The sequence below is a fragment of the Phyllobates terribilis genome, unplaced genomic scaffold (assembly GCF_046119375.1).
Source record: "Phyllobates terribilis strain yellow unplaced genomic scaffold, ASM4611937v1 Scaffold_9__5_contigs__length_417890890, whole genome shotgun sequence".
Classification (NCBI taxonomy): domain Eukaryota; kingdom Metazoa; phylum Chordata; class Amphibia; order Anura; family Dendrobatidae; genus Phyllobates; species Phyllobates terribilis.
In genome coordinates, this window is record NW_027362769.1 from 111,391,608 (window position 1) to 111,409,126 (window position 17,519).

A 17,519-nucleotide genomic window follows, 5' to 3' on the forward strand; every position below is an offset into this window, starting at 1 on the left:
GACATGTCATAAAATTAGATGGCAAATTTATTTTAATCTCATCGCTGGATAAACATTGGCTGTTGCTTTCTGGATCAAGTTATTTTTTTTTGATGGGTACAACTACCAATCCAGACCACATGAAGGAGGTGACCACAAAAACCTTGTTGACCATAGCTTTTTATGGTAGAGACAGACCCCAAAAGACTTGCAGCAGTAATTGCAGCGAAAAGGTAGTCTGATAAAATACTAGCTCAGGGGGATAAATACAAATGCACATCACAATTTTCAGATTAATATTTTTAAAACATTTATAAAACCATGTATCATTTCCTTTACACTTCATAAATACTTGCTACATTGTGATGATATATCACATAGAATCCCAATAAAATACAATTAAGTTTGTAGGTGTAACGTGAAAAAATATGGAAAAGTTCACGGGGTTGGAATATATTTTAAAGGCTCTGAAAATCCCGAGGTTTCTAGAATTCAGAATGTAGCTTTGCATCATAAGGGCAGATCGGTTCATGTCCATAAAGTTGTAATTATATAAATATATATATTTATTTATACTCTGTAGTGTCCAAAATAATAGCAGTGTGTTCAAAAGCATGAGTTACACACAAAATCTCTATACTAGTTTTTATTTCCATGCATTGGGAACATTGCATACTGTTTTCTAATTCAAAACATGAAGAAAAATGTAATATAATTTTTAACTACTTTACAAAAAATAACAAAAGAAAAAGAACATTGGGCTGTTCAAAAAATAGCAGTGTCTGCATTTGTCTTTACAAATTCACAATATGTACTCTCTTTTTTTTTTGAGGATTTAGCATTTCTGTGAATCACTAACCTAATATTTAGTTGTATACCCACAGTTTTTTAGAACTGCTTCACATCTATGCTGCATAGCGTCAACCAACTTCTGGCACCTGTCAACTATTATTCCAGCCAATTTTTTGGCATTTGTTGGCTTTGCCTCAGAAACTGCATTTTTGATGTCACCCCACAAGTGTTCTATCGGATTAAGGTCCGAGGATTGGGCAGGCCACGCCATAACCTAAATTTTGTTGGACTGTAACCAAGATTTTGCTCATTTACTGGTGTGTTTAAGATCGTTGTCTTGTTGAAACCCCCATTTCAAGGGCATATCCTCTTCAGCATAAGGCAACATGACCTCTTCAAGTATTTTAATATATGCAAACTGGTCCATGATCCCTGGTATGTGGTAAATAGGTCTGGCACCATAGTAAGAGAAACATGCCCATATCATGATGCTTCCCCCATGCTTCACTGTCTTCAGACTGTACTGTGGCTTGAATGCAGAGTTTGGGGGTCATCTGACTAACTGTCTGCGGCCCTTGGACCACAAAAGAACAATTTTACTTTCATCAGTCCACAAAATGTTTCTACATTTCTCTTTAGGCCAGTTGATGTGTGCTTTGGCAAATTGTATCCGCTTAAGCATATGTCTTTTTTTAACAGTGGGACTTTGAAGAGATTTCTTGCTAAGACATTAGCTTCACACAGGCGTCTTCTAACTGTCACAGTACTCACAGGTAACTTGAGACTGTTTTTCTTCATCCTGGAGCTGATCATTGGCTGAGCCTTTGCTATTCTGGCTATTCTTCGATCCATTTGAATGGTAGTCTTCCATTTTCTTCCACGTCTCTCTGGTTTTGCTTTCCATTTTAAAGCATTGGAGATCATTTTAGCTGAACAGCCTATCATTGTCTGCACTTCTTTATAAGTTTTACCCTCTCCAATCAACTTTTTAATCAAAGTACTCTGTTCTTCTGATCAATGTCTCGAATGACTCATATTTCTCAGGCTTTCAAGGATAAATGCATGTACAACATGTGCTGGCTTCACCCTTAAATAAGGGCCCCCTGATTCACACCTGTTTTGTCACAGAATGATTGACCTCACTACTTGAGCTCCACACTGCTATTATTTTGAACACACCTCATTACAATTAATTATTCAGATACACAGAATCAAAAACCTGCAGATCATGAATGCGGAGTCTGTTGGTTTTCTTACAATCTACTGCACCAACTGGTAAATTGTTTGACATGTGGTAACATAATTTATACCAAACACAGTGATTAATCTGGTTAGTCATATTGGACTGCTATTATTTTGAACACTACTGTATATATATATATACATATATATATATATATATATATATATATATATATATATATATATATAGCAGCTAAAGAAATAAGCTGTGGAGCAGGTTACAAAGCTTTCTGAAGAAATAGCACAGTAATTTTCATTTGGAGGAAACCTTCTCAGTTTCCGAGCTACATAAAATATCTAGACAAAAAACATGGCAAAAAGCACAATACACATGCCCTGTTAAGAAAATCACAAATGTAATAACTAACTATATCTTTACCGTGGTTCAGGACTCCCTCCTCCAGTAGCACCTGCCACATGCCCACAGCTTGCGTCCGGGAATGAACACATGAGCTTTGCTGCATCAACCAATCCACCAATTCCGTTCCTACACAGCATTGTCTGTTCAAGACATTCAAAATATAAATATAACTTATGAAAGAAAATGGCACCAACACATCATCAGCTAAAAAGAATACATGTTATTTAAGAGCATACCTTCGAAATTATTCAAACGGTGGTGCAAGAAAAAAATTCACAAATTCATATGATCGGTAGAAAAAAATTGAAAAATCAGCACTCACCATTTAATTAAAAATAGTGTCCTTTATTTCACGTGGCGAGACAATCTTTTTAGAAAAGAAGGGGAAGCGGGGAGATGAATCAGGACAACAAGCGTTTCGCGCCTATCCAAGCGCTTCGTCCACATTAAATAAAGGACACTATTTTTAATTAAATGGTGAGTGCTGATTTTTCTATTTTTTCTACCGATCATACAAAATATAAATATAACAATATGTCTTACCTAAAAATGTAATATTTATATAATTTGTTTTATACACCGCGTGCAGAATTATTAGGCAAATGAGTATTTTGATCACATGATACTTTTTATACATGTTGTCCTACTCCAAGCTGCATAGGCTTGAGAGCCAACTACCAATTAAGTAAATCTGGTGATGTGCATCTCTGTAATGAGGAGGGGTGTTGACTAATGACATTAACACCCTATATAAGGTGTGCTTAATTATATGCACAGAAATAGTTACCAGCACAAACAGATATCCTCCTAAGATAGCCAAATCTAAAAAAAAAAACACTCCAACTTCCAAAAATATTAAGCTTGGATATTTATGAGTCTTTTAGGTTGATTGAGAACATAGTTGTTGATCAATTATAAAAATAATCCTCTAAAATACAACTTGCCTAATAATTCTGCACACAGTGTAATATTTATTATTTATTGTTGTAACGGGTCTGGGAGGCGGAACCTCTGAGCTACTATACAAGGGGGCGGTCCTTGTAAGGGAGCGGGTGGCGACCAGGCAGGCAGACACAGCAGGTGACCGGGACAGTCTCTGGGTGTACGGGCAGGAGGTCACGGCAAGTGACCGGGACAGTCTCTGGATGAACGGGCTGGAGGTCACGGCAAGTGACCGGGGCAGTCTCTGGGTGAACGGGCTGGAGGTCACGGCAAGTGACCGGGGCAGTCTCTGGGTGAACGGGCTGGAGGTCACGGCAAGTGACCGGGGCAGTCTCTGGGTGAACGGGCTGGAGGTCACGGCAAGTGACCGGGGCAGTCTCTAGGTAAAGGGTAGGTACGACCTGTGATGGCTGAACCTCCAGGTAGGCTAGCAAGGCAGATGGAGGATGTGTGCTCCCAGGTGAGCAAGCGAGAGTCTCTGGAATAGCAGGTGGTCACAGCACGTGACGGCGTAGCCTCCAGGTAGGCAAGCAGGCAAGTAGCGGAGAAGCGCTCCCAGGTGAGCGGGCAAGAGTCTCTGGAATAGCTGGTGGTCACAGCACGTGACGGCGGAGCCTCCGGGCAGGCAAGCAGGCAGGTAGCGGAGAAGCGCTCCCAGGTGAGCGGGCAAGAGTCTCTGGAATAGCTGGTGGTCACAGCACGTGACGGCGGAGCCTCCGGGCAGGCAAGCAGGCAGGTAGCGGAGGAGCGCTCCCAGGTGAGCGGGCAAGCTGGTCCTTAGACAGAATGACAGGAGTTGTAAGGCAGACCGTCGGACCTCAGGCTAGCGAGCAGGTAGCAGGAATAACAGGCAGGAAACAGACAGCAAACTGGCAGGACTCTGGCAGGAATCAGGCAGGTAACTGGCAGGTAACTGGCAACGGGACCTGAGGGCTGAAGCAGAGTAGAACAGTGCAACAACATTGCTCGGGCACCTCCATTTTGGAGGAGGTGCCTTATATATGGTGAAGTCCTCCGGCCATTGGCCGGGGACTCCTTAGGACGGCGCGCGCGGCCCCTTTAAGAGGAAGGGAGAGCGCGCGCGCCCTAAGCACAGTGGCCGGGAAGGAGCGCGCGCTGCCAGCAGAGCGGGAGGAGGACGCCGGGCACGGAGCAGGGAGGTGAGGGGAACAGCGTCCCTGCCTAGCAGAGGGCAGGGACGCCGGCGCTACAGTACCCCCCCCTTTAGGCCCCCCCTTTTTTAGGCCAGACAGAAATTTAGCAAGGATAAGAGGGGCATGGATGTTCTCCCGGGGCTCCCACGTTCTCTCCTCAGGACCAAACCCCTTCCAATCTACTAGAAAAAAGGTCTTTCCTCTTACCCTTTTGGTGGCAAGAATGTTCTCTACCTCAAACTCGTCCTCAGCAGAAACCGGAGCAGGAGGCGTACCTGTAGACTTGGAAAAAGAGTTAAGTACCACAGGTTTGAGGAGAGATACATGGAAGGAGTTAGGGATCCGTAAGTTGGCCGGGAGTTTCAATTTATAGGCCACCGAGTTGATCTGACTGATGACCTCCAGGGGGCCGATGAACCGAGGCCCTAACTTGTAAGAAGGTATCTTGAGTCGGACATATTTAGATGAGAGCCAGACTTTATCTCCGGGACGAAATTGTGGAAGATCCAGGCGTTTTTTGTCAGCGTGTCTTTTCATCCGTTCGGACGACTGAAGGAGTGCGGATCGGGTACTCTCCCAAATGGAGGAAAATTTGCCAACGAGAGATTCCGCAGCCGGGTTGTCCACAGAGGTGGAGACAGGAAAAGGAATCCGAGGATGCTGACCGAAGACTACAAAAAACGGGGATTTGGAGGAGGATTCGCTCTCGTGATTGTTATAAGAGAACTCGGCCCATGGTAGGAGATCCACCCAGTCTGAATGATGGGCATTAACGAAGTGCCGGAGGTAACTGGTCAGGTTCTGATTGATCCGCTCCACTTGACCATTGGACTGTGGGTGGTAAGCGGAAGAGAAGTCCAGGGTGACGTCTAGCAGTTTACAAGTGGCTCTCCAGAAGCGTGAGGTGAACTGTACCCCACGATCCGACACGATGTGGAGGGGCAGGCCATGAAGACGGAAGATGTGGCGGATAAAGTCTTTAGCTAGCTCGGGTGCAGACGGGAGGCCTGGCAGGGGAACGAAATGAGCCATCTTGGAGAAGCGGTCAGCGACCACCCAAATGACCGTACAACTGGCAGAGACTGGGAGGTCTGTTATAAAGTCCATTGCTATATGCTGCCAGGGGGCAGCAGGTACTGGGAGCGGAAGGAGGCGACCGGCTGGCAGATGTCTCGGAACCTTGTTGCGGGCGCAGGACACACAGGCAGAAACAAAGTCTATTACGTCCTTGTGCAGGGTAGGCCACCAGTAGTGCCGGGTAATAAGCTGGAGGGTCTTTTTCTGACCGGCATGGCCAGCCAGTTTAGACGAGTGACCCCAGTGAAGGATCTTCTCCCAATCAGGTACTGATACGAACGTCTTTCCGGGAGGGAGACGATTTAGACTCACGGGAGCCACCTGCATTACTCTGGCGGGATCGATGATGTGTTTCGGATCTTCCTCGAGATCAGACACCAGAAAGGATCGAGACAAGGCGTCCGCCTTGACGTTTTTGTCAGCCGGGCGAAAATGAAGAACAAAATCAAAGCGAGCAAAAAACAAGGACCACCGGGCTTGGCGCGGGTTAAGTCTCTGGGCATGCTGGAGATAAGCCAAGTTCTTGTGGTCAGTGTAAATTATTACCGGGTGAAGAGCCCCCTCGAGCAGGTAACGCCACTCCTCCAATGCCAGTTTGATGGCCAATAACTCTCGGTCTCCTATGGAATAATTGCGCTCTGAGGAGGAGAAGAGTTTAGAGAAGAAGCCGCAAGTTACCATCCTCCCGGAAGATGATTTTTGAGTAAGTACCGCTCCGGCTCCAGAGGAGGAGGCGTCAACTTCCAGGAAGAACTGCTTGTTGCCGTCCGGGCGATGCAGCACCGGGGCGGAAGAGAAGGCCTGTTTTAAGGAAAGAAAGGCCTCCTCTGCTTCGGGCGGCCACTCTTTGGGATTAGTACCCTTACGGGTGAGCGCGGAAATTGGGGCAGTCCGGGAAGAGAAGTGTGGTATGAAGAGGCGGTAGTAGTTGGCGAAGCCCAGGAACCGCTGAATGGCCTTCAACCCCTCCGGTCGAGGCCATTTCTCGATGGCAGACAGTTTCTCTGGATCCATTCGTAGGCCGGTCTGAGAAATAATGTAGCCCAAAAACGGAAGCGAGGTCTGCTCAAAGAGGCACTTCTCGTATTTAGCGAAGAGGTGATTCTGCCTGAGCCTGAGCAGGACCTGACGAACGTCCCTCCGGTGAGTCTGGAGATCCGGAGAGAAGACCAAGATGTCGTCCAGGTACACCACTACGCAGGAGTAGAGAAGGTCCCGGAAGATGTCATTGACCAACTCTTGAAAGACGGCAGGAGCGTTACAGAGACCAAAGGGCATTACCAGATATTCATAGTGGCCGTCCCGGGTGTTGAATGCCGTCTTCCATTCATCCCCCTGACGGATACGAACCAGGTTGTACGCCCCACGGAGGTCCAGTTTGGTGAAGATTCTAGCCCCCCTCAGACGATCAAATAACTCCGGAATGAGCGGAAGGGGGTACTTATTCTTCACCGTGATTTGGTTAAGGCCTCTATAGTCTATACAGGGACGGAGAGAGCTGTCCTTCTTTTTTACGAAGAAGAAGCCTGCTCCCGCCGGGGAGGTAGATTTCCGGATGAATCCCCTGGCCAGATTCTCCTCAATATATTCGGACATCGACCGGGTCTCAGCAGCGGATAATGGATAAATACGCCCACGGGGAGGAGTAGTACCGGGTAACAGGTCGATAGGGCAGTCGTATGGTCTATGAGGGGGTAGTGTCTCTGCTTCCTTTTTATTAAAGACATCAGCATAAGACCAATAAGGAATCGGAAGTCCAGGTAGATTAGCTGGGGTAGGAGAAGGACGGACGGGATGGACGGGAACCAGACAGGTCTTATGGCAGTCCTGTCCCCAGCGAAGGACTTCTCCGGTCTGCCAGTCAAGCACGGGTGCATGTCTCTGGAGCCAAGGTAGACCTAGCAAGAGGGCGTGAGAGAGTCCAGGCAGAACATGAAAGGAGATACTCTCAGAATGCAGCATTCCCACCTGTAGAGTAATGGATTCGGTGATGAGTTGGATGGGACGTGGTAAGAGGCCCCCATCCACGGCAGCAACAGACAAGGGTACAGCCAGAGGTTTGGTGGGGATGCGGTATTTCTCTACCAGGGACTGTGAAATAAGATTCCCGGCTGCTCCAGAGTCCAGTTGGGCTAGTTCGAAATAACGGTTCTCCCCGCAGACGATTGAAACTGACAGCAGCAGAGATGGAGAGGATTTATTCTTGTCTAGGTCGACCTCTCTGAGCGAACCTAGACACAGGCGTTTCCCGACCTCTCTGGGCAGGCACGGATCCGGTGCTCCTTACTGCCACAGTAGAAGCAGCTCCCCTCGGCACGGCGTAAGTCCTGACGGGTTTTGACCATCTTGGTCTGGTCGACCTGCATAGACTCAGGAGAGTGTACCTGGGGAGAGACGGAGGGAGTGACGGGTTTCTGAAAGGTAGGAGCTAGACGTGGAAACCTCCTCTCACGGGTGACCTCTTTGGCACGCTCCTGGAACCGTAGGTCAATCCAGGTGGCAAGAGTTATTAGGTCATCGAGAGTGGTAGGAATGTCCCGACCGGCAAGTTCATCTTTAATACGGCCGGACAGACCCTCCCAGAAGACGGATACCAGAGCGTCGTTATCCCAGGCCAGCTCCGAGGCAAGGGTACGGAACCGTATGGCATATTGGCCCACGGTGAGACTTCCCTGACGGAGGCGTAGCAGAGATGATGCGGATGAGGTCTTCCGTCCGGGTTCGTCGAAGACTTTCCGGAAAGCCGTGAGGAAGGCAGGCAAGTCGGACACCAGGGGGTCTCTTCTCTCCCATAGAGGATTTAGCCAGGCCAGGACCTCCCCGGTGAGATGGGACATGATGAAGGCAATTTTGGCCCGGTCGGAGTTAAACTGGTGGGACAATAGTTCAAAGTGCAGGGTGCACTGATTTATGAAGCCCCGAGCCTGGGCGGAGTCGCCTCCGAAGCGAGGAGGTGCAGAAAGCCGGGGTCCGGGGTAGGATACCATGGTATTGGTGGGCAGCGGAGCTGCCGGGTTGCGAGTCATGGCACTGGCGGTGGTTGCTGGTGGAGCAGTCAGAGTATCCAGGCGAGAATTGACATTCCGCAGGTGACCCAGGATGGACTCCTGTTGGGACCTCTGACGGGACAGTTCATGACAGAGGTCCGAGAGCGAGGGAGCTTGGGTGCCCCCGGGTTCCATGGCCCGAGCAAACTGTAACGGGTCTGGGAGGCGGAACCTCTGAGCTACTATACAAGGGGGCGGTCCTTGTAAGGGAGCGGGTGGCGACCAGGCAGGCAGACACAGCAGGTGACCGGGACAGTCTCTGGGTGTACGGGCAGGAGGTCACGGCAAGTGACCGGGACAGTCTCTGGATGAACGGGCTGGAGGTCACGGCAAGTGACCGGGGCAGTCTCTGGGTGAACGGGCTGGAGGTCACGGCAAGTGACCGGGGCAGTCTCTGGGTGAACGGGCTGGAGGTCACGGCAAGTGACCGGGGCAGTCTCTGGGTGAACGGGCTGGAGGTCACGGCAAGTGACCGGGGCAGTCTCTAGGTAAAGGGTAGGTACGACCTGTGATGGCTGAACCTCCAGGTAGGCTAGCAAGGCAGATGGAGGATGTGTGCTCCCAGGTGAGCAAGCGAGAGTCTCTGGAATAGCAGGTGGTCACAGCACGTGACGGCGTAGCCTCCAGGTAGGCAAGCAGGCAAGTAGCGGAGAAGCGCTCCCAGGTGAGCGGGCAAGAGTCTCTGGAATAGCTGGTGGTCACAGCACGTGACGGCGGAGCCTCCGGGCAGGCAAGCAGGCAGGTAGCGGAGAAGCGCTCCCAGGTGAGCGGGCAAGAGTCTCTGGAATAGCTGGTGGTCACAGCACGTGACGGCGGAGCCTCCGGGCAGACAAGCAGGCAGGTAGCGGAGGAGCGCTCCCAGGTGAGCGGGCAAGCTGGTCCTTAGACAGACTGACAGGAGTTGTAAGGCAGACCGTCGGACCTCAGGCTAGCGAGCAGGTAGCAGGAATAACAGGCAGGAAACAGACAGCAAACTGGCAGGACTCTGGCAGGAATCAGGCAGGTAACTGGCAGGTAACTGGCAACGGGACCTGAGGGCTGAAGCAGAGTAGAACAGTGCAACAACATTGCTCGGACACCTCCATTTTGGAGGAGGTGCCTTATATATGGTGAAGTCCTCCGGCCATTGGCCGGGGACTCCTTAGGACGGCGCGCGCGGCCCCTTTAAGAGGAAGGGAGAGCGCGCGCGCCCTAAGCACAGTGGCCGGGAAGGAGCGCGCGCTGCCAGCAGAGCGGGAGGAGGACGCCGGGCACGGAGCAGGGAGGTGAGGGGAACAGCGTCCCTGCCTAGCAGAGGGCAGGGACGCCGGCGCTACAATTGTGTTTTATGACATTTATTGTGTGATTATTCTTAAGTTGGCATACATCCAGTTTTATCTATAAGCATGATATAAAAATGCAAAATAGCTCTCCTCCAAAAAAATAAAGAATGGCATTTATGGTGTGACCAGAGCGGTAACTGTAAGACAATGTCAGATCCATTCAGGGCTTTGAAACATAACTTGGGTTATCAGTCAAAAATCCGAGATGTCTACCTGTAGACAGCAATGTTTTGGAGTTGATACTTCCGACAGTACAAAGTAGGGTTCTGACCGTCTGGTTGAGGTGCCTGATGGAAGCTCCCTGTAAGTGTCACAATATAATGTTTTAGCCGGTAGGGAAGAGCTAAATTGTTTACTTTTTCCAATTGGGAAAAGTAGATTTCCTTCTGGTTGTATCTCCATAAATAAAATCAATACCTTCTGAGAGCAACACGGAGAACAGCATTCTCGATCTGCCAGAGTTGAGAATACTGAAGAATTAATAGAAACTCTTAAGGGTAACTCAATGTAGTTTCAGTATAAATTTTGTAAACTGTATTACCAGTTCTTGTGAGACACCCAATAATATCAAGAGGGTAAGACTATAAAAAAAAATATTAAATGGACATCTCACAAAAAAGCAATATTTAATGCAACTGAATACGACCAAAATCTGAAGTTATAATTTCTGCTATTTGCCTTTTGCAATTGTCTAATGTTGTCATATTTATATTGACTTGTTTTAATGTTTAAGGACCCATTAAAAATCAGCTAAGTTGTGCCAGGTCCAAAAGTACAAATACTTTGCCTAGAAATTTGGTATCACATCAGACACATTCAAATGAATGGGTGACCATTTAACCCCTTAATGACCAGAGCATTTTCCGTTTTTGCGTTTTCATTTTTTGTTCCCCTTCTTTCCACAACCAGAACTTTTTTATTTTTTGTTCAATATGGCCATCTGAGGGCTTATATTTTGCGGGATGAGTTGTACTTTTAAACGCCATCACTGGTTTTACCATATTGTGTACTGGAAAACGGGAAAAAATTCCAAGTGTGGTGAAATTGCAAAAAAAAAGCAATTCTACAGTTGTTGTTTTTTTTTTTTTTTTTAACATATTCACTGAATGCTAAAACTGACCTACTATTATTATTCTCCAGGTCATTACGAGTTTGTAGACACCAAACATGTATAGACTCTTTTTTATTTAAGTGGTGAAAAAAAATTCCAAAGTTTGCCCAAAAAAAAATAAAATGGCTCCATTTTCCAAGAGCCGTAGCGTCTCCATTTTTCGGGATCTGGGGCCGAGTGAGGGCTTATTTTTTGCGCACTGGGATGAAGTTTTTATTGATACCATTTTGGGGTAGATCCGTTATTGCATTTTATTTCAATGTTGCGGCGACCAAAAAAACGTAATTCTGGCGTTTGGAATTTTTTTCTTGCTACGCCGTTTACCGATCGGATTAATTATTTTTTTATATTGATAGATCGGGCGATTCTGAACGCAGCGATACCAAATATGTGTAGGTGGGGTTTATTTTTTATTATTTTATTTTGAATGGGACAAAAGGGGGAAGATTTAAACTTTTAGATATTTTTTTAATATTTTTAAAAACATTTTTTTTTACACTTTTTGCTTGCTTCTATAGTCTCCATAGGAGACTAGAAGCAGCAACTGTCCGATCGCCTCTGCTACATAGAGGTGATCTGCTCATCGCCTCTATGTAGTAGAAATGCTCACTTGCTATGAGCGCTAACCACTGGGTGGCGCTCATAGCAATCGAGACATGACAACCACAGGGGTCTGCTGCAGACCCCGGGTTGTCATGCCAATCCATGGGTGACACGCGATCACCTGACGGGTCACCGATGGGCGGGGCATAGGACGCGCTCCCCGGAAGAGCAAGTTAAATGCCGCTGTCAGAGATCGACAGTGGCATTTAACTGGTTAACAGCAGCGGGTGGATCAAAATTCCGCCCGCGGCTGTTGCGGGCAAATGTCAGCGGTGTAAATCAGCTGACATGTGCCCGGTTCAGTGCGGGCTCAGCGCCGGAGCCCATGCTGAACAGGGGTTGCCGATGTAGTGCGTACTATTACGTATCACGTCGGAAAGGTGTCTGACAGCAGGATTTTACCCTCCAAACTATTTATATGTGCATGTTGCATTTTTAAAAACAAATCCAGCAATACCTTTACATGGCCAGTCCGTTCCTCAACTACTGAGAAATCAGCCTCTGTGCTGTGTGAGTTCAGGCAAAGGAGCTGTCAGTCAAGCAGGAGGAGGCGGCACTAGGCGGAGAATAGAGCTGGAGTGACACAGGCTTCAGATCTACAAATAATACTTCAGTTCCATTTAAATATCAATTCAGACACTGATTTCAATGTATTTGTTCATCTATTAATTGTCTTTATTATTCCCTTGCCCCTAAAAGCCCTTTTAAACTGGCCATAAAAGTGGTGATAGTTCTGCCAATCTTGATCCAAAGACTTTCAATAAAAAATAGGGTGTTGTCAAAATTATAGGAACCCGAAATTGTAGTGTTGGACTCCAGTCAACCTTAGTTTTTAGGTTGGAGATAGACTTTAGAGTTAAAAAGGAAAACAAAAATAATATATTTAAGATAAATGCAATTAAAAATACTCCTATTTAACTATTTTTCCTTTAAATATAAGAAAATGAACCTAAATTCACATATCTTAATGTGCATGGACTTGTTAATATATTTCCAAATTCTAGTAACAACAATGGCTGACAACATGCATTTATGCGCTTGCAATTGAGCATTAAGTTGGGATTGAAGCCAGGGCAAATTTTTGATAATTGAATATTGAGTATAAGAACCCAGCTGGCAGGATGTGTTGTTTAAGCAACCATGAAAACAAATGAGAACTGGCAAGGGGAAAGAATATTTCAATTTTTATGCTAACGCTACTTCAGAGATGGCCAATGTACAAATGATTACTTTAGCTGCAAACAGGCCCAGTGAGGTAGAACTTATCCCTAGAACAACTCAGACAGAAAGTTACTTAACGTTGGAAATATCGGAAGGTTTCGCAGAGTATTGTAAGATGGTTGGAGAGCTGCCATCTTTCTTCATCGGGTTATAATCCTGGCAATGAATTAGGATTGATTTGTTATCACTACTGAGGAGCGAGCATGTTCTGTTAACCCTTTCGGCAAGCATGCCCGGGTGTTATGTTTTCATCACGCCGTGCACATGATTTGCGACTGTTTGACAGCTTTAATACATGTGAGGAAATGCCTAAGAAACAGGCATTCCTCACATGTATTAAAGCTGTCAAACAGTCGCAAATCATGTGCACGGCGTGACGAAAACATAACAACCGAGCATGCTGAAGATACTCAGAAAACACCCAAGCATGCTCGTAAATCTCGAGTAACGAGCATGCTCGCTCATCACTAGTTATCATGTATGTTTTGTTCGTTGTATCATGGGGCTTGTTGTTGTTCGCTTTTTTCTTTATTAGCTTTTTCACAACATTTCACATGCACTTTATGGACCAAAGTATTGGAACACCTACACGTAACACCTACAGGAGCTTTTATGACCTCCCATTATAAATCCACAGGCATTAATATGGAATTGGTCCCCCCTTTCCCACCAATGCAGCTTGCACTCTTCTGGGAAGGATTTCTACAATATTTTGGAGGCATATGTGGGATTTTTTTGCCCATTCATCCACAAGAGCATTTGTGAGGTCAGACACTGATGATGGGGGAGAGGGCCTGGATTGAAACCTCTGTTTTAAGTCATCCCAAAGGTGTTCAATGGGGTTGAGGTCCGGGCTCTGTGCAACTGGTCAAATTCTATCAAACTCCCCCAGCCATGCCTTTAATGACGTTGTGCACTGGGGCACAGTGATGGAGAACAAAAAGGGGACTTCCTCAAACTGTGTTCAAAGTTGGAAGCTTCAATTGTCCAAAATATCTTGTTTGCTGAAGTATTAAGATTTTCCTTCACTGGAAATAAGGAGCCAAGGCCAACTCTTGAAAAACAACCGTATAACTTTAACCATTTCCCACCAAACTTTACAGAGGGCACAATGCAGTCATGAAGGTAACGTTCTTCTGGCATTCGCCAAACCCAGACTCGTCCATCAGACACCAGATAGAGAAGTGTGATCTGTCACTGCACAGATCATGTTTCATCTGCTCCCGAGTCCAGTGGTGGTGACTTTACACCACTCCATCAGACGCTCGGCATTGTGCTTGGTGGTGTAAGGCTGAATTTTTGTGCTGATGTTAATGCCAGAGAAGGTTTTGAGTAGGCAGAGTGTTGGTGATTTTTAAAGTGTAACATCCTTTTTCTAAAAGTCTTTATATATTACAGGGGCTGTAAAGCGTTGCTGATCAGTGGGGTCCGGGACCTGAGACCTCCCACTGATTGGTCAAAAAATCTGCTCTAAAGTGCGCAGCTCCTGCATGAGCTGCATGCAGAAACCAGTGTACAGGCTCAATAATAAGTCTATGGGTCTGTGAGAGTGAGTGTACAGACCTATAGATGTATTATTGAACCCGTACACTGCGCTGTTCACGACCGTTTGACCGATCAGTGGAGGTTTCAGGACACGGACTCTTCTGATCAGCAACACTATGCAATATAATGTAATACATAAAAACTTTTAGAAAATGACAGATACACTTTAAGCCCTCTGCTCCTCAGCACTCGGCCGCTGCCCTGTAACTTTACGTGGTCTGCACTTCATAGCTGAGATGCTGCGGCTCCTTCCACTTCTCAATAACATCACTCACAAGTGATGAGGGAAAATGTAGAAAGGAAGAAACGTCATGAACGGACTTATAACTCTGGTGGCTCTAATTACAGGACCGCGCTGGTATCAAGGAGCTCTTTACCACCAGCCATTCTATCCCAAAAGTTAGTAACGATTATGACGTCTGTCCCAATCGTTTTGTCCATATAGCATAGATTGTATTTTGGCAGTGAGCAGAATACTTTTCCCCAGGTAAAGAAAACCCTAAATACAACTCTGATTGGAACAGATAACAATTTACGGTCAAAACACCGCCCCTCTACTCCTCCTTGGTCAGACCTCATCTGGAATACTGTATCCAGTTCTGGGCACCACATTTTTAAAAAAAAAAAGACATAGAAAAACTGGAAAAGTACAGAGAAAAGCTACCAGAATGGTGTGCGGACTGTAAACTATGTCCTACAAGGCACAGTTAAAGGATCTGGGTATGTTTGGCTAGAAAAAAGAAGGCTAAGAGGAGACTTAATAGCTGTCTACAAAATATCTGAAGGGATGTCACACTGTAGAAGGATCATCCTTATTCTCATTTGCACATGGAAATACGAGAAGCAATGGGATGAAACTGAAAGGGAGAAGATACAGATTAGATGACAGTGAGGGTGATCAATGAGTGGAACAGGCGGCCACGAGAGGTAGGAAGTTCTCCTTCAATGGAAGTCTTCAAACAGAGGCTGGACAGAGACAGACATCTGTCTGAGATGGTTTAGTGAATCCTGCATTGAGCAGGAGGTTGGACACAATGACCCCGGAGGTCCCTGCCAACTCTAACATTCTATGATTCTAATTTAGTAACTTATTTTTTCTAGAAAGTGGTGAATACCAATTTGGACATATACAGATTTTTTTTTTAGAAGACACCAATGATAACTGATGTTGGGCGATTATACACAGACTATCCTGCCAGACAACATCAAGTAAGGTAAAACTGTAACCCTGCACACCTTGTCTGCACCGTAAGTGCACACCTTGTCTGCACCGTAAGTACACACGTCTTGCTCACCTGTACGTTTTCAGATGGTATTTGCGATCTCTGATCATGTGAGGTGCACGGGAAAGGATAGCATTGCGTAAAGTCTTCCCAGCCCTGAGGATACGCTCAGATGGGACCTAAATGTTTGTACATAAAAATAAATTAAATAATAAAAAAAAAGAAAATAATTACTCACAGATTCAAATATAAACAGGTATTTTCACATTATCTCATAAACATCTGCATAAAATGACAATTGGCCCATTGATATTAAACAAGGCACATATGATAGGGAGAAAAGTATAGAAATCAGGTTTTTGCGAAAAAAAGGCAATCTAAGGTGCAATGATAGCGTGTTGGTTGTAGAAAGTGTTCACTTATTAATCATGCATCATATTCACCTTTATGGTGTTTGGCTGTTCGATGCTTTGCTTGTCAAGTGTAGTTTTATCTTTGAATATCATTTTTCATGGTGCATTTACACATAATTTGCATAAAAAAACTTTTTGTAACTTTGCTCATCTTTTAATACTTATGAGCTTCTACAAAACCCAGTATACATATCAAGAATTGCCGGCAGATTTAAGCTCAGTAACCACCCATATTAATAATACAGCTCTAGGTGTGACTATATATTTTGCAAATCAAAGTGTTCGCATAGTCACTTCACTTTTTAATTTAAGTTTATAGCTATGTATAATCTACCTAAAGTGTTAAAAGATGAAACTACATTTAAAGTATAACTACTATTTATTAAAATAATCTTGTCCAGTATGGAAAGTTATGAAACTTTGCAAATCACTTTATTAGGGGATTTGTCTTCACTTCTGTAAAAAAAAATCCCTATAAGTGGCTTCCAAACCCCTGCTGTCCCCGGTCTATTTGCCCGACCTAGAGCTGCGTTTAATTCAGAACGCATTTATTTGGAGTTGAAGCAGAGCCAGCTAGGACAGGGTAAATCCTAGCTCTGCAGGGTTTGATTAGATGCACCTGCCTAGTTTTTACTATAACCAGGAAATGGGTTCACTGTGTTTTTCTGTGAGCTGGGGAACAGATCAATGAGTGGAGTCTGCCGGGAGAAGCTGACCAGAGTGGATCGTATTGGAGCAGGAGAGTCAGTCAAGACAGAACCTTTCTCTGAGAAAAGACTGCACAGGCCGTGTGCACCAAACTGCAAGTGTCACTGGCTTCTACGGACAATAGCCGTTTTGTCTGACCAAACTGGGACTAGCCCAGCCATGTAGGAGTAGCCAGGGTCTATTTTGTTTAGTTGGGATTTTGTGTTTATGGTTTTTATTTTTCGGTGCTGTTCAACCTTTAGAAATAAACATCACATTATTTTGACACAAGAATCCTATGTCTGTGTGAACGCGGCCTAATGCCTACCTGAGAGCGTGAATTCCTACAGAGTACAGATGATGGCAGTGATGGGTCGGCTCAGCACCTGTGTATCACTAACTGTAGGGATAAGCTGATCATTCAGTGGAGGAGACAAGTGCTGACCATTTCACTGCCATCATCTGTACTCCAAATAATCATGTTCTTAAAATAGACTGGGGAAAAGCCGAGATTTTTAAGCCACTTACAGGCAATTTGTATTACAGGAATAAAGACAAATCTCCTAATAACATGATATGCAAAGTTCCAGAACTTTCCATGCTGGACAAAATTATTAAAGAAAAGTTCCAAGTTTAGTTACTCTTTAATGAAAACCTTAAAGTGGTTGTCCCATAGACAATATATTTCACCCATCCACCGTGTAGATGATAAATGGATGGTCACTAGAGGTCCAGGTGCTGGGAAACTCACCAATCACCAGAATAAAGGTCTCAAAATTTCCTAGGGTGAGTGGAATGGT

The 17,519-nt window shown here is 45.5% G+C and overlaps 1 protein-coding gene across 4 annotated transcripts in view; it reads right to left on the minus strand.

Moving 5' to 3' along the window:
• The window catches only part of RAPGEF4 (Rap guanine nucleotide exchange factor 4), a 370,796-nt gene that overhangs the window by 118,736 nt on the left and 234,541 nt on the right, over nt 1–17,519 (minus strand). For all 4 annotated transcript variants that reach the window (XM_073646933.1, XM_073646932.1, XM_073646934.1 and 1 more), the window contains 2 exons: nt 15,692–15,798; nt 2,393–2,514 (listed from right to left, as the gene is read on the minus strand). In XM_073646933.1, coding sequence (XP_073503034.1) covers nt 2,393–2,514; nt 15,692–15,798 — 229 coding nt within the window. The remainder of the gene's footprint in view (nt 1–2,392; nt 2,515–15,691; nt 15,799–17,519) is intronic.